General features: G+C 37.2%; 2 protein-coding genes across 3 annotated transcripts in view; both read right to left on the bottom strand.

Annotated features, from left to right (window-relative positions):
* The window catches only part of ANXA1 (annexin A1), a 360,547-nt gene that overhangs the window by 191,437 nt on the left and 146,515 nt on the right, over positions 1–22,595 (bottom strand). The gene's annotated exons all lie outside the window — the stretch shown is intronic.
* Positions 1–22,595, bottom strand: part of TMC1 (transmembrane channel like 1) — a 54,840-nt gene that overhangs the window by 30,510 nt on the left and 1,735 nt on the right. The window contains exons 2-7 of the mRNA XM_051789360.1: positions 16,094–16,156; positions 15,591–15,960; positions 14,001–14,141; positions 4,637–4,727; positions 3,286–3,367; positions 1,354–1,460 (exon numbers count right to left, since the gene is read on the bottom strand). Coding sequence (XP_051645320.1) covers positions 1,354–1,460; positions 3,286–3,367; positions 4,637–4,727; positions 14,001–14,141; positions 15,591–15,960; positions 16,094–16,156 — 854 coding nt within the window. The remainder of the gene's footprint in view (positions 1–1,353; positions 1,461–3,285; positions 3,368–4,636; positions 4,728–14,000; positions 14,142–15,590; positions 15,961–16,093; positions 16,157–22,595) is intronic.

The following is a 22,595-nucleotide window of genomic DNA, read 5'->3' as shown; positions in this document are numbered from 1 at the left end:
TGAGCAGCCTGAATTCTGCTCTCCTCATGTCCAGAGTTGAGGTTTTGCTGGCACTTTCCTCCTGTCAACAGAAATTTTAAACTCAATCAGTTCATGGTAGCTGTGGCCATGATGGCCATCAGTCTCCTCTTCTCTCATGACATCCCCTCTGTTGATAGGCAGCAGGCCAAGGACAGCATCTTTCTGGTTCCCTTAGGACCTGTTCGGTAAAATTGTCACTCAGGTTTTTTAGGAATCTTCTGGCCAGGGTTGAACCAGCTGTGTGATGCTCCTGGTTCATTTCTGGTAAGTTGAAGTCCCCCATAAGGACAAGGGTGGTTGACTTGAAAGTGTCCCTTAGTTCCTCAAGGAGTGATTTGTTGGCATCATCATCCTGGCTGGGAGGTCTATAGCAGATTCCCACAATGACATCTGCATTATTTGTTTGCCCCTTGATTCTTACCCAGAGGCTCTCAACTGTGCCATTGCCAACTGTGGGCTCCATACATTCTGTCCCCTCTGTTACATACAGTGACACCTCTCCACCCTTCTTGTTCTAGCTATCCCTCCTGAAGAACATGTAACTATCCAACAGGGCACTCCAGTCACAGGATTCATCCCATCAGGTTTCACTGATGGCAGTGATATCAAATCTCTGGGATTGGGCTAAAGTTTTGAGTTCCTCTTGTTTGTTCCTCATGTTTTTTACATTGGTGTAGTAACATTTCAGGTATGTTACATTTTAGCCTACACCTCGTGAAGCAAATTGAGGGATCCCATTACTGCTTGTTTTTTTGGTTTGGCACGCCATCTCATTGTTCATTGCTGGTAAGCCTAGTTTTGTCTCTTTCACCCTTCCAAGGTAGTTGAAAGCTCTGTCAACAAGGCCCATGAGCTCCTGTGGCTTGAACTCTTGTTACTCCCTGAGATAGGTGCATTAGACCAGGTGTTGAGTAGATCAACCCATGGTCAAAAAACCCCCAAATTTTTCCAATTACACCAACCTTGGACCGCTCATTGACCCGATGGATCTATCTATTCCTATCAGTATTATTTCTTGTTGCCAGGAGGATTGAGGAAATCACTATCTGTGCTCCTGATCCCCCTACAAATCTTCCCATGGCCTTTAAGCTTCTTTTGATGTCCTCGGAATTCTTTGTTATTCCATTGCTACCAGCTTGAACAACCAGTAGTGGATAGTATTCATGTGGCCTTATTAGACTGGAGAGTTTTTCAGTAATGTCTCTTACCTAAGCCCCTGGGAGACAGCAGACTTCCCTATGAGTTGGGTCCCATCTGCATATCGAGCCTTCCTTTCCTGTTAGAAGGCAGTTTCCTATGGCAATTTTCAATGAAAATTTAAAAGATTCCCACCTCAGGCACCATTACAAGTCCAAAGGTCAGTCCAAAGAGAATCATGTTTATTCCATACATCCAGCGCAAGAATATGAAATAAGATGCTACTGATGAGCCAAAGTGACCTGTGAAAACATTTCAGATGTGACAAAAAGGCAGATAAATTAGCTGTTTGAAGTTATTTTACCTAGGGATGAAGATGATCAAAGTTTATTTAAAATAAAGAAAATCAGTGGAGGCTTTTAATCGTCTTTATTACCATAATTCTACTAGCTTTTTTTGCATATTGCATACTAGTATTCACTGACCTAGCTGAGAAAACAGAAATAAAAAATATAAAGGTATTAGTTATATGGACTACCTAGGATCATATAAAAGCTATGACACTTGCTACTATTAAGTAACCTCTGTAAGTACATTTTGATTCCTTTTATTCTTTTTTCTGTTTGATGTGGATTTTAAGCATTCTCGACATGCTAAGCCAGCACCTGCCCAATGTTAATAGGAAGCAGCACAGAATTAGCCAATGGGGATTGTCAGCGCTGTTATTGGAGTGCTCACCAGATTTTTTCATAAGGGAAGAACAATATTATCTGCAAGTGTTTGTACCCTTTCTTTCTTTTACTTTGCTGTTTATGTGTTCTACCAGTATGCAGTGTGAAGGCAGTCCTATTACCAGATGAAGGCTTCCTTAAATTACTGGCATTCTGGCAGATGATCCTTTCTGCAAGTAAAAGCAATTGCAGCTTTCCCTAGCAATACATTGAACAGAAGAAAAACTTAAAGAAAAGGAGTAAACTTTGCAATCTTACCCCTCAAGATTATGAAACTATCCCGTTGAGATTTTGATACCCTTCAGCAAAAACTTTAGTTGTTTCAAATGAAAAGATAAATAGATACAGAAACAGGTCTGGAAAAATTATCCTGTTCCATTTTTCAATTCTTATTTTAAAAGGTAAGAAATATGCCTGTTGGAAGTTATTACAAGCAGAAGAGCTTGTGCAAGGACTACTCCTTTAAAGAATCTTGCAGAACCATTACTCAAGATAGCTATTATGTATCCATAATAGATTATGTGTTCTAAACTCCACCTCAAGAGAATAGATAATCTGTTAAACAGTCCGTAGACTGTATGTTTAAGGACATTATATAAGTTCTCCTCAAAGGTTTTTTTTTCAATCCAAAGCCCCACAAAATTCACCATTTCTCATTTTCCTGTTTTTCTACTGTTCTGGTTATTGCCTTTTGATGCAACCCACAAATCCTTCCAAATGCAACTTTTCTAAAACAAGTTTCATTGCACTTTCATCTGCATTTCATCAGTGGCAGAACCTCACTCAGGTATCTATGCAGTTAAGTCAAATGTGTTCCAAACAAAGGGCTGCAATTTAAATTCATCACTGGAACTACAAGGCAAAACTGACTTGTGACAAACATCTACTATCAAACATACCTATAGTACCAACTACGTTGCATTGTTTATATTTATGTCCAGTATATGTGGACATCCAAGATTGCTATCATTTTCTCTGTGCTATAATATGTGTCTGAGAATGAGAGAAATACATATTACAAGAGGATCAAGATAATGAAAAATGGCAGAAATAATTGCAGTATAGTCTGTGTAGTATAATCTGTATATTATAAATACAGACAAAATAAAGTGAAGGTAGGAAATAGCTAAATCCCAATTCCACCTTTCCAAGACTAACTTCTACAGTGGCTCTTGAACTGGTACCTGTGTATGGAGGATTTTTTCTATGAAGTGACTAATACTCTCTCAGGGAAATTTTCAACTAACTATAATATCAAGCTCAACCAATACTAATGAAAAAATAAATACTAATTGATTTTAAACTATGCATTGAATACTGACACATATTCTGAAGTAATTTATCATTTTGGCAGACATCAGAAGTATGACAATTGATACTATTTTTATTTACTTACTTTCAATCTCCTTAATTTTCATTTCCCAGGGTATGCAGGCTGTCTTAAAATTCTCAAAGTCTCTTTGAAATTTCATCCATTTCTGAAAAGAGTCACAAAAAAAGAAAAAAAAGAAAAACACACCATCATCTCAGTGTCCAGATGCTCAGTTCTCCCTTGAGCTAATGTAAGCCCTTAACCAAGCACAGTATCCTTTGTCAGAGTCTACAGAGTAACAGCCTGCAAAGAACCATCTCCTTTTGTTTGTTCTGAATATGTCTTCTATTGGCTTTGTGTGAAGTTTCTATTTCTTCCACAATTATTAACTAATCACTTCCTTTTGTGTCATGTTCTTTCTCTTTTTCTTTTTCTTTTTCTTTTTCTTTTTCTTTTTCTTTTTCTTTTTCTTTTTCTTTTTCTTTTTCTTTTTCTTTTTCTTTTTCTTTTTCTTTTTCTTTTTCTTTTTCTTTTTCTTTTTCTTTTTCTTTTTCTTTTTCTTTTTCTTTTTCTTTTTCTTTTTTCTTTTTTCTTTTTTCTTTTTCTTTTTCTTTCTTCTCCTTTTACTCTTTCTTTTCCCTTTTGTCTTTCTTTCTCTTTTCCTTTTTCTTTTCTTTTTCTTTTTTTTAGAATTGTTTCTGAGACCTAATTTCTTATTTCCTTTGTTATTCAAAATTTAAATCTGGAGCTTAAGCTATGTCATTTAACTACAAATACTTTACCCAGGAGTTTATCTATTAATGAGTTTAACTTCTGTAATTGAGCTTCCTATGTCCAACTGAGTTTGAAAGCCTAATTACTTTTTGTGACCGTCAATGCTTAGGAGACGGGATCACACAGTTGCTTGCAAAAAATCCAGTCTAACTAAGGGTAAACCTGGTCATAACAAGTAGTCCTGACAAATATTCTTAGCACTTTTCTGCATCAGCATTTTAGTTTGGGGCAACAGTGTGCTTTTGAAGTGAATCTCCCAAACCATTCCTATTCAACACAGTTAGATTTGTACTGTAAAGGAGTGTCAGAACATAAAACTAAGTCAAAATATGTATTTGGAAGAATGCGAATCTCAAGAGAAAGACTGAGCTCTAGATTCAGTCCACAAAAATACCCAATCTACACCAAGAGAAATTAACTTTCACAAGAAATTAAATTCTTGAAAACTCCTGTAAAACAGTTGATTTTTGTTTGGACAAGAAATTTCAATCCAACTGTCAGCTCTCATTAGAAATACTTTCATGCAAGGGCAGTGGAAATAAAAGTTTTAAAATGCAAAGAAAGACAGGGAACTCTACTTTGGAAGATGAGTACCTATGGCAATAATTTACAAAAGGTTCGCCATTAGCTTTACAGGAAGTTAGTGAAACAAACAATTTACCTTGGTCATCATCACTTTGTATGCATAGAATTTTTTTCCTTTTCCTTTTCCAAGAGCACCTTCAAACTTTTCAACAAAAAGTTGGGCTTCCCTGAAAAATGATGGCAAAAGAGAGATATAGACAATGATACAGTAAATTTTATATTGTCTCGACCATATTAATTTAATTTTTTGTGTTTCAGCTCCTCATAGAATTTTATAAAATCTTGTTCCCTTAGTAATGTTAGGAAAGAAAATCTCTGAAACTTTGTATTTCACAGAATACTAATCATATGTAGTGCAAAAAGTACAAGCAATTTCAGAAATCTGCTCCAATCCAAATGTATTTGTAGCTCTGAGATCCACCTACATCCAGTCAATGGTATCAAATATTTTTAGTCACAGTGAATTTAGAAGTTCAGCTACTGCTCATTTGCATGATTTACAAATTGCTAGTCCTCCTGGTCCCACTTAAAATAAATTGTTGTCCAGCTACCTAAGGAAAATTTATTTTCATTATTTGTTTTGGAGATAGATATACACTAAAGCCTTGGTTCTGTTGTGGCTATGCTACTCAATACTAGGTTTAATTCAACTCCTGAGAATTTCTGCATATATCTTCTCTAGCTGTATCATTCCCAGAGTCATTCTTAGAAGTGTAACTTCACTAGCCCCCATAAGACTAAAGTTTTGCTTATAAATACATGTAAGTTAAATAATACAGCCCACGTATTCACCACTTCAGAGCTGTTCCTTGAGGATCAAGTCAGTGTCATTTTAAGGGTCTAGATTCCTTGTTCCCAATTCTGTGCTTCTAGATCACATTTGTATTCTGGATTTTGGAGTCTGATCTTTCTGTATTTAGCTAACATTGGCACTGACTGTGTGTTTCTTATTCTCCAAGCCACTCTGAGTCCTTCCAAGATTTTATGGTTCAGTGGTCACAGATCATTCTTTCATTTTGATACTTAAAAAAAATCCACACTTAAATTTCATCCCTCCCAAATTAGTAATAGAAAATAGACTGGTTCAGCTTCAGGAAACCAGTGTCCAGGAAACCCCATCCAAGAGTCAGCATTTGAAATCTTGCTGCAGTCAACAGATTTAAGGCAGTCCTAACAGCAGATGGCAGCTTCCTCCTAAATTCAGCAGCCAGTGCTGGAACACTGCCATAAAAGCAGCCAGAATTGATAAACTGAACATGTGCCAGTCTCCCAGGTCAGCATATCGTATTCTGAACTAGAAAGGAAACCCTCCTACTATCATTTTGATCTCTAAGTAATTTAGACTTGTCCATGAAAAATTTCTGAAATCAAAACCTACAGAGCTGTAGAAAACTTGTGTTTTCAGTCACTAATTATGTTATGCTGAGGAATATGAATACTTCAAATTGTAGGCTGGGTTTTTTTTACAGTGAAGCAGTAAGAAATTTAAGGAGATAATAAGAAAACAACCATTAATAAGTAAAAAAATCCTCTGTAGCAGATATGAGCACATCTTGCACCTGTAGATGAACACTAAAGCTCCCCACAAACTTGTTCTGCTATAAAATGAAGCTAAGCAAAAATAGGATAGGATTTTTCACAATGAAATTCATGAAAATATTTATTTTTTATGCCTAATTCAAGCCTTTTTGATTTATTTTAAAATATTTTCACAGGTATTCTACTAAGACTAGTTTTTCTTATCCTCCTCTGCCTCCTTGACCCTCCATCAAGCAATATTTCAAGTTGGAGTGTTATTAGTATTTTAGTTTTTTCTTCAGGACAAACCAAAACATTATTTTTTGAAGGTGGTTAACTGGACCTAGAGGTTTTATGCTGCTGACTCTACTGGATGCTTCCCTACATTTTACTTTGCCAGTGGCTGAGGTTTCATCTCTCCTTGCATCCCTTCTTCCTCAAATGTTTCTGCTTTATAACTTATTTTTCTCTGATTTTCACTTTGTTTCTGTGCATTGGACTAAGTTCATCACTGCATCACAAACAAACCAGTTACTTCTTACTTGGTGGTTATGCATGCAGCCAACTCAGTTTCCAAGGTAAGGCTGGAGCACAAAACCAGTGGGATTCATGCACAATATTTGTGAAGCTACTTTCATGTTTCATGAAAGAAGTATGAAGTAACTCCTCTCATTTTTTTAATACATTGTTTTCCTGTACTTATAGATTTTTGTATAAATCTGGAAAGAAATCAGCTAAGCCCAAATGGTGGACTTGCAGTATTACTTTCATTTTCCATTTACACTGAATTTTGTTCTAGTCAGTAAAAATGCACTTTGATTTTTTTTAACTAATAGAACTATTGGCATTAATGCATATATCACAGTGACCATGAGAAGTGGATGTTTCAAATATGCATCAAAAACTGTGTCAGTAATATTTCCCATTCTTGAGAAGTAATAGCCAAAGTCATCACATCGTTAATAATCATCGCATAATTAATAAAAAAGTAGCACAGGTTATATGGTCCAGAGAGTGGTGGTGAATGGAGTTAAATCCATCTGGTGTTCAGTCACAGGTGGTGTTTCCCAGACCTCAATACTGTGTCTAATCCTGTTTAATATCTTTACTGATGATCTGGAAGAGGGGATCAAAAACACTCTCAGTTTGACTCCTGAAAGGAGATTGTAGTGAGATGGGAGTCAGTCTTTTCTTCCAGGTACAAGCAACAAGACAAGAAGAAACAGCCTCAGTTTGTGCCAGGGACAGTTTAGACTGGATATTAGGAAAATTTGCTTAACCAAAAGGGTTGTCAAGCATTGAAACAGGCTGCCCAGGGAAGTGGTTGAAACACCATCCCTGGAGGTTTTTAAAAGAAATATAGATGTGGTGCTGAGGGACTTGGTTTGATGAGGGACTTGGCAGTGCTGGGTTAACGGTTGGACTCAATGATCGTAATGACCTTTTCCAATCTAAATGATTTTTTTATGCTATTATTATTATGCATTTGAAAGAATATTAAAAAAATCAATTATTTTGCGAAAGAAAAGTTAAAGTCTTCTTCCACTGTTGGAATAAATGAAATCAAGTTGCTTTTAATGTTCTACAAGCATGTCTTATGTTTCAGTGTGTGGTGGATTTCACCAATAACTTTCTTAATAACAAGTTGATATTGCTCTTTTAGAGATGCTAAGTCTTACAAGAGAACCTCACCACATGCAAATATATAGAGGAGTTACTAAGGGCCCCACAGCAGCCTGTCTGTTAGTTGCATCCATGAATACTTGCATCACTTATAGATTTTATTTAATTGGTAATTAAATGCAACACTCAATAACAACTTGATACTATGAAAAATTCCCACCAGAGCTTTAATGGTATATCTGAAAAGCAAATTCAGTGCAGAAAAAAAGTTTAATAAAGGCCCTATGAGTAATGAGGCTGAAACATCTGTACAGTTACATGCGAAGAATTAATACAGAAAGCATAACTACCAGATGATGCTGGAGTCATCAAACAGAATATGTTTTAGTTCTGCTCCTCATCTTTTCTTTTCCCACCAGTTCTGCAGCAAACTAGTCCCACTAGGTTACTCCCAACCTCTGTGGTTCATGGGTTACTTAAGCCTCCTGCCCTTAAAGTTCAGCAAAAACTTGGCATCAGTTAGGGACTTCAGTCAGGGACCATGTCCTTTCCATATCTGTGACACACACCCTTTTTTTGTTAAACGTAATTCAATAGATTACTCAATTAAGATTTATACCTTGATGTCTAAACTATCTCACTGGAAGACCTCTATTTGTACATCACTGCAGCCTTTTGTCACACTTTGTCCTTTCCTCCATTTCTTTTTTGCTATAAATAAAATGTGAGAACAGGAAGAATGATCAAGTAATAAAAAGTAGTCTTATAATTACTTTAGAAACCACAACAAAAACCAAAAGCACATAACATACATACATATTCATGCCCACTTGGAAGTAATGAGACTTCACTAACATGAGGATGTGTCAAAATCAACACAGAGCAACAAAACAGAGCTTTGTAATTACTGGTATCGTGTTATAGGTAAATTATCTATATCACAAGATAGGCCAAAGTGTGCCCCTTTAGCTAACTGTGAGTTTAAAGAAACTTCAGAGAAAGCTTATTAAGTGAATTACAGATGCAAGAACTAGTAAATGTTTCATGGGGCCAGGCATTATTGTCCTGGAGAAGTCTGAGTTAATAATTAATATTAGGTGTGGAGTTACAGCTTCCAAAGTGCTAGGTGTATGGTACCTTGGGTACTTCTGTGTTGCAGAGAGAGGATGAATTACAGCTCTCAGAGGTTGTTGCTAATGAATTGGATTTAAGTGGATTGATCACATCTTTCAGTAACAGGTCAGGAAGGTTTCAGACTCTAAGATCTAGAAACTCATTAAAAAGAAATGTCACATTAATACTGATCATCCAGGACTTCTCCAAGTCTTAAAAAGATTGGCTAAAAACATATTTCAAAAGAACTGTTGTCAGGCACAGGCCACTTGAAAAGCTGTTCAGCAGTAATAATGGGCAAATTACAGTGTTATTTAATATCCAGCTGGCCTCCAGGACAACCAGTCTGGCCTCCAGGACTGCCAGTATGTCCACAGTAAGAGAGATTAAATACTGATTTATGGGAGTACAAAGAGTGCATCAAAAGATGAGAATTTTTCACTATCTTATGCATGCATCTTAATGTATCTTTGGGGTTTGCATGTTTATCAAAATAATCCTATTTCAAATTCACCTGTCTTGATGGGTGATCTGAGTCCCGTAATAAAATAAATTATGCTAAAAAATTAGTGAAAAATCACCATAATATATTCTCTCCCTAGCATGTGGCCTTCTCTGATGGAGTGACTACACCTGTGAACAAGGGAAGGGTCACCTGGACTCCTGTAAAGCCTTTACATGGTCTCCTACAACATTCTTCTCTCTAAACTGTAGAGATATGGACTCAATAAGTGGACTGTTAAATGAGTAAGGAATTGGTCAGATGGTTAAATCCAGATGTAGTGGTCAATGGCTCAGAGTCCCCACAGACATCAGTGACAAATGGTGTCCCTCAGAGGTCTGTGTCGGGATTGGTGTCATTTAGTATCTTCGTTAATGATATAGATGAAGGGATCAAGTACACCCTCAGTAAATTTGTAGATGACATGAAGTTAGTGGTGCTGTTGACACACTTGAAGGACAGGATGCCATCCAGAGGGACCTGAACAGGCTTGAGAAGTGATCCCATGAGAATCTCATGAAGTTCAACAAGGCCAAGTGCAAGGTGCTGCATTTGGTTTGGAGCAATTAAGCAGCCTAGGGGATGAACAGGTCAAGAGTAGCCCTCCTGAGAAGGGCTTGGGGGTGCTGGCAGATGAGAGGCTGCACATGGCTCAGCAATGTGCACTCACAGCCCAGAAAGCCAACCATGTGCTGGACTGCATCAGCAGCAGCAAGGCCAGCAGGGTGAGGGAGGTGATTCTGCCACTCTGATACACTGGAGTGATGCATTCAGCACTGGAGTACCCAGCATAGGAAGGCCATCAAACTGTTGGAGTAAGTCCAAAGGAGGGCCAAAAAGTAGATTAGAGGGATGGAGCAATTCTCCTATAAGGACAGACTGAGAGAACATGGTTTATTCAGACTGGAAAATAGAAGGCTTTGGGGTGACCTAACTGCAGTTTTCCAGAATAAGAAAGATGGAGAAGGACATTTTACAAGAGGATGTATTGACAGGACACAGGGGAATGGCTTCAAGCTGAAAGAGAGTAGGTTTAGGTTAAATATTATGAAAAAAATTCTTTACTGTGAGGGTGGTGAGGCACTGGAAGAGGTTGCCCGAAAAACCTATGGGTGTTCCAACCCTGGAAATGTTTAAAGCAAAGTTGTATGGAGCTCTGAGCAACCTGGTCTAGTGGAAGGCATCTCTGCCCATGGCAGAGAGTTGAAACTAGGTGACCTTTAATGTCCCTTCCAACACAAACCATTCTGTGATCCTATGCAGACTTTGTACTGCTCTGATTTTCTTAAGGAGAAAAAAAGAACCAAGAAGTTCTCATGTATTTCTTTATGGTCTGTGTTTACCTGGAAGTCCTTAAAAAGGCCTAAGCTTGGCACTGTACTGTCTTTTTATATAAATATACTTTTTATTATTTATTTATATTTCACATGTTTTCACAGTTTACTAACTGGCTTGTGGTACAACTTTAAAGTGAGACCACTGTCGGCACATTTCTGGATTCTTGTGTTCAATTCTCTGGTTATATTAGTACCATGACAAGCTTTGCTGTTGGATATAAACTACATACTTACTAACAGACTTTGTGATTTTATAGCACAAACTTTTGGTTATCTCAAGTGTATGAGCATTAATAAGGGCAGTGAGATGAGTATACCAGAAGCAAATACAGTAGCACAGCATTTAAACTCAACCCTTTCCTTCATATTGTTGCAAAACTCAAACAGAAAAAATGCACACACAGGGATGCAGTTCCCAAAAGTAGACCCTCAGAGGTAGGTTGAGATAGCTTTCCCTGGATGTTCACCAATTTGCAACAGCTGAAGTTGTGGTCCATGAGTTTTATTTTTTTTGTACCTTCTAACCCAAAAATCATAGAATCATAGATCAGTCAAGGTTGGTAGAGACTTTTAAGATCATTCAGTCTAACCTTCAACTCAGCAATACCACTGTAACCCCTAAACCACTAAGCCATATTACCCACTGCCAGATCCAGATGCCTGTTAAACACTCTCAGGATGGTGCCTACGCATTCAACAAATGATGGAGACACCCCTTGACTCTCCTTTTGCTGCCAAGGTATTTGTAGAAGCTATTTTGTTGTCTTTAACTGTAGCAGCCAAATCAAATTCTAGTTGGGCTTTGGCCATTCTAATCTTCTGTATACATGACCTCATGACATCCTTGCAGTCCTCTCAAGTTATCTGACCCTCCTTCCAGAAATGATAGGTTCTTTTTTTTTTTTGCCTAAATTCAAGCCTAAATTCTCTATTTAACCAGTCTAGTCTTTCACCTGACAACTTGTCTTCCTACACATGGGGAAGAAGCCAGCTCCTGAATATTTAACAAGCCTGCTCCTGAATATTTAAAAATTCCTTTTTAAAGCGTATCCAGCCTTCCTGGACTCCTTTCCCCCTCAGGACTGACTCCTAAGGGACTCTGTCAATGAAATCTTTTCAATAGTTTACCCTCCTCTCTAAATCTCAGATGTGTAAGTAATGATTGATGGTCATTATCATCTGATGGCTCTTCAGGTAATTTTGTGCTGACCTGAGTATGCAATGGCAAGAAGAAATGTGCACAAGTTATCATCTCCCATAGGAAATATAAAACAACAGCCCTCACAAACCATATAAATCAGTGGAAGGAAAATTAATAGATAAGAAAACTCTCCTGATAGAGAATATTTGTCTTGGAACTGAGAAAAAGTCTGGATTCCAGGCACGCTTAAACTCTCAGGCCACTATGTCCCCAGCCTAACATATCTATTGCTTAAGGCCCAGGAAAGTGGTGATGCTATTTCTGCATAATATGTTTCCATCCTTCTCTGTGTCTTCTGCTTCATTTTTTTTGTATCTCCAGACCTCTAAAGATCTGACCATAATATCTCAAGATGAGGTTAGAGTCTGATCATATCAGCACAGCTCAACTTCAAACCACAGAAGGAGACTCTGCAACAAAGCAGTAGCCTCATCTAGCCACAGTTCTTCACAGAATAATTATGGGCTGTTTGAAATACATCTTTTTAGACACAGGGATCTAAATTAGAAATTAGAGCTGATCTAAACTGCCAGTGCACCTCTATTAAGAATCTTATTTTCACAATGAGCTCTCAGCCGTGTTTCAACAGAAGGCATTTCTGCAGAGTAACTAGTTCTGCATCTGTGTTCTAAAGTTATTGTTTGATCATACATTTTCAGAACATAATAATGAAGGAAAAGATTTACCATTTTGCAAAGCAGTCACTGAAACTAAGTATAAATCATCTTTCCCACCATATACTTTCTAAGTCATGAAAAAAAGTTACTTTGAGAATGTTGAAGCAAACTATTTGAACCATTTTAAATTTATTACTTTTTTTAGAACACAAATTTTAGAGGAAATTAAATATTTCCCCAAAAAAATTGTTTGTTCTGACAACACTTCTTTTAAAAAAATAACATTTACAGTGAAAAGTCCTAATCGATCCTAACATTCACTGTTCAAAATAATAAGAAAAGAGTATATTTTTTGGGTCTTATTTTGTCATGAATATACGGAATATTCCTGGAGAGTACTTTTTTTCGTTCTTGGGGGGAAAAAATGGTACTGATACTGAAAAAAATGTGGAAGTGAGGTTTGTTTTGGCTTACACTAAATAACATTTCTCATAATGCTGAGAATAAATCTCCAGAGAAGTATCCCTCTACTGTGAAAGCTGGAATACAAAGAATTGGGCAATTTGTTCTTCTATCTTTAAGAAGATTGGTTGTTCTTTTTCTCCACACATCTCAAAATACTCTAAATCCTCCACAGGGGAAGAAGCAGATGACATAGGGAAATACTCACTAATAACAACTGTTTACCAAGAGCCTCAAGAGTAAGAAATGTTAATATAAGAGTATTCAAAAGTCACGTTATTGATTTACAAGTTTAAGGCGATTAAAGCCAGCATGTGTCCATTTTTCACATGCGCAAGAATAATGCCAATAATACCAGTCTTTATGTACATGGATTTTGTTGGCATTTGATCAATGCTGCAGGGAATGAGCTATTCAAAACAGAGGAGCATATTAGTTTTTGACAAAAGAATTAATTTCTCTCCATTTACCCAGTTTCTGTGCTTGGTGGAAATTTAACTGTAAATTAAAATTTTTAGCTTTTGTAAAAATATAGCAATAGGTTTGTTAGGGCAGTTTTCTCCGTGGTATGTGTTAAAATGAACCAAAATGGAAGTTCAGTTTCCAATCAGTTTGCTTTTTCCTAAGTTGAAAAAAATCTTCTTTCAAAAAATTTAGACTAGAGAGATAAATCCTCTTTTCTCCCCCCAGTAATCTTGAGGTAATAATGAAATTTCTCATTTTTCTGAGAGATGTTAATGAGATATTAATCTTACCAATGGTAGAATTTACCAACATCAACCTAACTGAAAAAAAGGAAAGATTTTGCATGGGGTTATAATGGAAATTCCAAAAAGAAAAATATATTAGCTTTTCATACTTGATTTCAGCTCTACAGGGACAAGAAAGCACTGATCTGCAATACCATTTACCTCTACTTACTGTGAAAACACATCTTGGGAAAGAGAGATTAGAAATGTTTTGAAATTAATTTTGTGAGCAGGTCAAAAATTACAGCAATAATTCAGAAAAACAGTGCAAAGTGCAAAGCAGAATAGCAGATATTCATTATGAAAAACAAACCGTACTTCAGGACAGACAACTTCTTTTTCATTTTCCATGGTTTGTTTCGTAGTGTGGCAATTAGTTTCTTTTTTTCTTCTACCTCTTCTTTCAGCTTGGCCAATTCCTCCTCTGTAATTGGTTCCTCCTCAGAGTCAGAATCAGAGCTTTGAACAAAGCAGGAACAAAAAACATCATCCAAACTCAGATAGGATGGAAGTTTTCACAGAAAAACATACTTCGTGTTAATTTTAGTTAACTTTGAGACTTCATACTTGCACAGAAGGGAGGACACACTTCACGTAGACTTGTAATTTATTTAAGTATGAAAAGCAAAGCTTGCACATGAAGTGCAGAGCTGCAGGTGAACCAGCACTACACCTTCAGCATTCCAGACAGAGCGGGCAGAGCTCTTGGGGAAGCATCTGGCACCCACTGATTGTTCCTGCAAGTGTAACCAGCTTCCTAAGAGTCCAACCAAACTCACAGTGGTGAGGTGATGATGCTCTAGCTGCAGCTGTAAGATTTTAGGTACTCTCAGAGGGAAAGGAAATGAAGTAGAAGTATATAGAAATGAGATACCAGACAAATTAATACAACAACATATCTCATTGTACTTTTTCTTTCCTTTCACTCCCACTGTTCTCTCCAGTAATGTCTCTGGGAACAGAAAAAGCTGTAGTAAGTACTGAATGCAGGATGGGATTTTCTCTCCCTCTCTATTGAGAAAACCATGCCTAGCTCCATTTGCTGCATTATACACCATTCCCATGGGTTGCTTCCTTTCAAAAGCACAAGGAGGGACAAGGAGCAAAGGAATCCTAGGACGGTAGAAAAATAGAAATGCTTTTTTGAAGTGCTGTATGTCAGTGGGTTCTTCCAAAGGCCCCTGGTTGCATTAGATGCTTTGGAAAGTTGAACAGTGATATTTAAGAGGAAGTGAGTGAGAGACAGACTGGAAAATCCCATCTCAGTCCTTGGTTCTGGGTTTTTGGAATTTTGACACCAATCTTTTATAAAAAATCTGGCTCGAACCTGGCTAGGAAAAAAGAACTTGAGAAGCATCAAGATTTTAGTTCTATACTGGAAATAAAACTAGACCCTGACTGTTTGTCGGGTTATCAGCTTGGAGTTTGGGGGATCTTATTTTTCTAGAAAGGAAAAAGCAGGAGAGATCTCACCTGTTATCACCTCTCTCTGTCATTTTCTTCTCTCCTCTATCATTTTCTCTCCCTTTTTCTAGAGAACAGCTCATAAACCTTGGATCTTTAACCACAATAAGGGTGACCCTGGCTTGAGTTCCCATTCTGCCTGACCAGATTTGACCTAATCTGCGGGGTATCAGCAGTCCCAAAAGGGTCTGGCTGGTCATTTCCTGAGGTCCCACCCTGGACCTGTGACAAAACTCTGACTTCACTCCACTGAATTAGATATGACTTTGTGGAAAGTTCCCATTTCACTCACCCAGTGCTTCCTTACTGCAGGAAAAAATATATCTGTCTGGCTCTAATTCAGCTGTAACATATGAGTCCTGCTGACTCTTGGTATTTCACAGCTGTAAATGAAAGCAAGTTTTACGCAGGCTTTATTGTAAGAAAAAAAAATTACTGAATTACCCAGATCCTGATTTCTTTTTGTCTTTTTTCTTCTTATTTGCCTTCTCTTTTTTCCCTTTCTTATCAGGCTTTTTGTCCGCTTTCTTCTCATTTTTGCCTTTCCCACTCTTACCCCCTTTCCCATCTTCCTCTTCTTCATCACCTTCCTTGGATTTCTGGTTTGCCTGGTTCTTCCTGGCTTTTGTAGCTTCTGTATCAGAATCACTACCCTCATTTCCAGCTGCTCGTCCTCTTCTACGGTTTCTGTGCCTGTGATGCCCAGCTCTCCTTGTCCCATCTTCATCATCCTCATTCTCTTCATCACCATGCCTGGCTCTCCCCCTGCCGTGGCCTCTTGCAGTTCTTGGAGTTGCTCTCTTCCCACCTTTATCTGTGATCAATTTAAAAAAATAAAAACACATGAGATAAGGCAGTATGTTAGAAGGAGACCTTTCCTACTCTTTCATTCATACTGATAGTCAGAAAATGTCTGAATCTGCCTCAAAATAATCCATATTACTGACCTGTTCCTTTGACATTTTCTTCATTCTCAGCTGCACTGCCTTCTTCATTGTCACCACTGCCATCTGTGGAGTGAAAACAAAGGCCAGTGCACAGGAAGTGTGGATTTGTCATTAGGAATGCAGAGTTTTCAAGAAATTCTTGGCAATTACTGCTTTGTACTCCTTTACACCGTTCCATGAACACAGGGTTTTGGAACACGGCAAATAGTTTTCAAGAAATAAGATGAAAACAGAAAAAATAGTTCCACTTTCCTTCAGTGCTCAAATACATAAGCCTCAAAGTGATGCCATGAACTCTCCCTCATGGCAAAAATAAGTAGGACAGGAGAATTCTAAAAATATTCTATGGTTTGAAGAAGAACAAGGAGGATGAAAATACTTCTCAGAGAATTCTCGAAGATTTTCTTAAACATGAAAGAAAAAGGACTGGCTGAGATTAAAGAAGAGTAAAAGAATAATTTTCTGATTTGTCTGACTGGAGGGCTTGAAGATTCATAGCTGCAACATAGCTGAAGAGGGTAGTTCCAGAAGAAGGAGATTTACACTAAGTTCCAGCAACCAAATCTCTAAGCATAGTGACAAAACTTGACCTAGCTCACTTGCATGCTGTACCACAGTCCCACTCTACCACTCATGAGACAATAAAAATGTTGAAGGCTTTAGAGAGATAGTCTATTTCAGAAGAATAGTGTTTTTCCTTAGAAACATCTGTGGTTTGGAGTGGGTCTCTTGCTTAATTTTCTCAGTCTCAATAAATTTATTAAGCGATGATGTCTCTGTTGCCCATCAATAAGCAGAAAATTATCCAAACTGAGATCATGCTTATATAGAGAATAAATTAAAATACTCCTCTCATATGTATCATATCCATCATAATATCTAATTGATATGCTCTCTGAAAACATTGGTATGAACATGTTACTCAACAGGTCACTTCTGAAACTGCTACTAATATTCCTTAGCAATGTTTCTTCAGAAGCAACACACGAGAAGTCAGGTGCTAATGGATTCTACACATATGTGGGACAGCAGCTTAGACACATCAGTGGAATTTATAGAAATAGATGGTAGTAAGAAATTAATGAGAAGATTAAGAGATATTACCATGAAATAGTAGAAATAGGTAGCAGTCATTCCACTCCTATACACTATGCATGTTCAGTGTGTCTGTTGTCTAATTTCCCCTCTGTACAGAGAGAACAGGTGACATGTAATGATCCCTACAGTCACAGTTTTCAGGCGAGAAGAAACTACAGATATCTTCCTTTTTCATTCATCTATAATTGTTCTTTATATTCTTTTTTCAAGCATTCCCTAGTTCCCCAGTTCATTTCATACATTTTACTAAGCCACTAGTGATTCATTGAAAATTTATGTGCAGTTCAATTTATTTAGGGACTACTATAGATAACCATGAAGCACAACTTCTTAGCTTTACTTAATATCAAAGAAAAGCAGTAAAATAAGTAAGGCTGCAAACAAGAAGGAATCTAGGGTCTTCTTTGTGCAGTAACAGGTAAAGAGTTATTATCCAGAATTTGACTGGCATTTTACAACTGGAGTGTATGTATTTCCTCCACAAAACATTCAATTGTGATTAACGCTTTCTATCACTTCCCCAGCATCTGCACCATAATTTTTAAGATTGTGCAAAAATATTATCACTCAGCATTATCAGTGTAATGCGTCAATAACTGCTCCTTTGTTCTGCCTGGACACATGCCTTCTGCTGCTGACAGTAACAGGATCATCTTTTGATAAAGATCATTGTGTTGCTATTGAAAGCTTGTAAAGATGAAGACAGACATCTCTAAACAGATACTTCACATGCAACAGTAAGACACTATTTTTTATTGAAACTAATGTTTTTGCTGATCTCCCACAGCCGAACAGAATTTCCCAGAAAAGCACTTTAATGGTAAAATATTGGCCTCAACGCAGAGTCTGATGAGCTTATACAACTAGCAAACACGAGGAGGTTTACCATATATACTGAAATGTGCATTAGCAGTGAAGTGTATTAAGCTTGAGTTGACATCATATTAATATCATATTCAGGTAACAGTGAAAGTGAGAAGGGACCATGCAACATAGAGACTTAAACAGGGTAGAAGATTGCTGCTGGAGTCTGTCTAACTGTAATAGCATAAGGAAAATAAATTTGCTACACTGAATCCAACATTTGAGATAAAATGAAGTCCTAAGCTAATTTACAGATTTCAGACTGCTTGAAGAAAGTATTGAGAACGCTACTACAGAGGAGCATATCTGAATATTAACTTAAGTGTGGTTTTGGTTTTTTTGCATCTAAATGATCAGGCACATGAGAGATAAAGACAAATTTTTAAAGAAATAAAGAAAACACATGAAATCAAACAGAAATAGATGTAGCCACAAAACAAACCTAGAAAACACGGCCAGTGATTACATGGAATCATGCAGCTAGAAGAAAAGTGGGTGCTATAAGAACACCCAGCAAGTACAGACACAGCTTAAAATGTTTTTTTCTGCAAAAATTTAAAATTGTATCTCCAAACAGAACTTCACAGAAAGATAAAATGTGGTGTGCCCTTCTTCCTCTGGTGTATCTACAGAATAAGAGATCTCTTCCAGGTCTTTGGGTATGATGCAGATGCAGAAAGCATTTTACTAGAACTTATTTTTAAAAGGAACTGGAAGTCAGTTCCTTTTTATTCCTAGAATACTGGAGGACTCCAGTATTCTAGCTCCCTACTTTATTCCATGAGCTGTGTCACTAACATAAAAGCTGAAGCTCACGATAGAACTAAAAGTTATTCACTTGTGACAGCTCTTATAGCAGTTAGTGCTGTTCAGGAGGGAAACAAATCTCTGAGTAGAGGGGATAGAAGAGCTTTGCCACCCCAAGATCTGTCCTTAACAGTGTATAGGCATGACTGCATGAAAGCTACATTACCACCCCACACAGCAGACACATAACTGTCTTTCTCTGTTTTGCACGCCCCGTAAAAGACCTGTGTTGTTAGTTGGTTGTGTATTTGAGCAATAAGAGATAAAAACATTACTGTGCTTATTATTATTATTTGAATGCTACTACAGGTGATAAACTCTGTAATACTTTTCAAAGAGGAAAGGGACAGGCCAGGCAGCCCATAACTCAGCAATTTAGGTGCTTGTGGAAAACCCTGTCTTACTGAATTACTGGAGAAGTATTTCAACAATACACAAATTACACTTCATGGTGACACTATATATATGTGCAGTGTAGCACTTAATTTAAATGCTCTGCTATAAACTGCAACATAGAGAAACCGTAGAGTGCATTCCTCAGACACTGTAATAGAATACTATAGGAAGCCAAGGAGCATTTTTGATACTGTGGCCTGTTAAAGTTAAAATGCAGTATTTGATGCAGGAACAAAATCCTCACTATAGGGGAAGTTCATATACTGGTCTTGGGATTTTTTAAACAGATCTTCATGTGATCCTGCTTATCAAAAGTTTGGTGAATCCTCCAATAAAATCAACTAAGTCTCACAAAAGCACTGTCTAGAATTACTCATTTTTCTAGAAAAGGATTGATAAGACCTCTTATCTTCACAGTATTAATATTCATAGGGGTAATATCAGCTTATTAGCCTTTGACTCACCTAATTTGAGTTTATGTGACCCAGAGCAAAAGTTCAACTGCTATATCTTCCAGGATACATCATCTTGTCCTAATGACAGTACATTTGTATATATCATTAAGTATATTTGAAGATATAGTCCATAACTCCTTTTGCTCTAGGAAATACAATCACTTTCTTATTTTTTTTCCACAGCAGTTTAAGGGAAACGTTCTCATCTTTCTAGATTAAGGGCAGTGACAGTGTAATCTGAGTAAACTATCATTTTACCTGAAGTCTTATTTAGACTATAGCCACAAATGAGCCAACAAGGCTAAAAGAGGGCATCCTGAATACGGGCTCAGTCTAACCTGCATGTCACAGACACAAGACAGAACAGCAGACAGCTCAGGAGAGAGCTCTAAACATTAGCATGTTGGCTGCTGACAGAACTAAGGACAGAAAAAAAATTAGCAACACCACAGTCTTTGTTCTATGAGGTGCCTATTTAGCAGATTATGGGGGCTGTTTTGTCCTTATCTTGTTTCCCAAGTTTTTTGTACACCTTCTATCGAGGCTACTACTCAGATTTCATGGTTTGGATCTTTTAAAAATTTATTCCATACTGACATAATTTTCTTGATTTTCACTGTGAGAGGCATAATGATTCTTGGAACTATCTCACGCAATGTGACTCGTTGTAATACCCTGTTCCCACTACTGCTATGTGAAACTGACTGCTGTTAAACAATTCTGCATTTTGGTGCTGCAAAAAATTCAGCACTATGCAAAGTAATCTGTATATCAAAAAATGCTGTCAGACTGTTTGTATATGTTATAAGATAAAGTTCTATTTTATTAATTGTCAAGTCAAAGACATAGATGGTATACCAATAGAGCTGTGCAAGCAATTACTGTGTATTCCTCTGAACTGGACCGTGCTGGGCATTTTTCAGTGCTGGAAAGACATCAGCCTAGATAGATAACAAACTGACTGCCCAACATGTAGAAATGTCAGCAACACAAGGTTATATTAGAGAATAAATGCTTGTGAAGTACTAGTCAAAAAGAGGGAAGAGCTACACAATATTCAATTCTATGTATTTACGTACATTTCTGTGTTTTTCTTTCTGATCATGTAAATATGAGAGTATCTCAGAACACTTCAGGTCCAGTAAATATCCCTACAAGCAACAGCTGTGAAACATATCAGAAATAATATACCAAGATCTCACAGAAATTCTGTTGCAAGAGTGAATTAGTGTAGACTTCAACATCCAAGATTTGAAACCCTAACACTAGAGATCTCATCCTCTTAGTCTGTTTCCAGACATTGGGAAAAACACCTTAACCCACCTCAGGCCCAAAAGAAGGGAATTTGAAACACTGAAATTTCAAATAAAAGTTACCTGCATAAAACAATCATTACACTCTGTATCTGAGATCATGCTTGATTTTTCCTCTCTTTTTCCCCCTTAGTGTTGCAATTTTTTCTGCCAATGGACAAAAAATAAAAATCACAAAACACAAAAAATTTGTTCTGTCCAGTAATAGCTGTGAATTTATAAAGTAAAATAATAATTCCTATTCAGTTACACATATAGAAGCTAATATCGTGCTTATCCTTCCCATCTGAATTGGCAAGATCATAAATAGTAAAGTAGGCAGACTGTTTATACTACAATGTCATAGAGACACCAGGGTCTTGGAAGACTTTCTAGCCTTAATATATATGCTGTGTCCTGCAGACTTATACACATAAAGAATTTCCAGAAGTTGGCTCAGGGGCAATAAGCTTTTCCTCTCTGCAGACTGCCAGTGAAGATGCTTGTCCAGCTAATTGTAGCCCAGTCAAAATTTGAAAATTACAGATGAGGACTATAAGGGAGCAAATGGAATCCATTCAATTCACATCCATAAATAGCTCATTTGCTCTCCATTAGTAAGGAAAAGTTACTGATTACTGATGTTCTACTAAAATGACAGAGACTGAGCTCACATAGGTCATGTTGACACCATGGCTGGCACTGGATGCATCATCTGATTACACTGTCCTCTTTCCAGTTTCCTTCTGGGCTGTACTTAAACATGCCAAGGTTTGAAAACTGCCTCTCAGTTTGTGGGTCAGGATTTCTCCTAGACAAACTTTCTCTTCAGGGATGAATAGGTTTATTGCACAATTTCAGAGCAAGAATTTTGAGCCAAATCTGATTTTATTGTTATAAAACCTACAGAAGGTAGAGGAGGAAGATAATTCAGTGAGAAGCCCCTCATATTTCACCACCTTCAGGAAAACATGCATAAAAGTTTCCAGAGCTCTATATCTTACACCATCTCTGTATGTACATCTACATTTTCCCTACCTCTGCCCACAAAGATCTAACCATGTAGTCCTTTGCCTTAATTAAGACTAGAGAACTAATGAGCTTGCAGGAGCCATTGGCTACTCTAATAAAACAACAAGGAGACACCACACGTGCATTGTGTCTTCACATTGCATTGTGTGATGGTGGGCAATTTTTCATTTTAATTGCAGTATTTACTGCAAGAATTAAGATCAGAATATTAAGTGTTCAATGCACTCTGAGAAGTCTGAGACTGCAGTAAATCATACCAATCGGACTTTTTCAGGTTCTAAAATGGGATTTACTTAGCTTATTGTCATTCATTCATAGTACTGTTAAAATGAGAACAATACATGATAGTATGAAGGAAAGAGTTTATGTTCAAGTTACATATGTAATGTTCTTAATGGATTTGAAGTCAGTTGTATTTTTGACAATCTCATGAGAAGAAAGCTCTTTTAAGGTGCATAACTAGAGCTGACCAGCTCATCACATGTTCTCTTTATAATATTTAGAGAGTAATAGGCACTTTCCAACTGTTCCCTTTTAAATATACACTCTGAATATTTT

Source organism: Manacus candei, unplaced genomic scaffold (assembly GCF_025592945.1).
Source record: "Manacus candei isolate 608988 ecotype Guabito, Panama unplaced genomic scaffold, ASM2559294v1 h1tg000027l, whole genome shotgun sequence".
NCBI lineage: Eukaryota > Metazoa > Chordata > Aves > Passeriformes > Pipridae > Manacus > Manacus candei.
The sequence above is the reverse complement of the archived record's forward strand: the minus strand, read 5'-3'. Positions and strand labels throughout refer to the sequence as shown.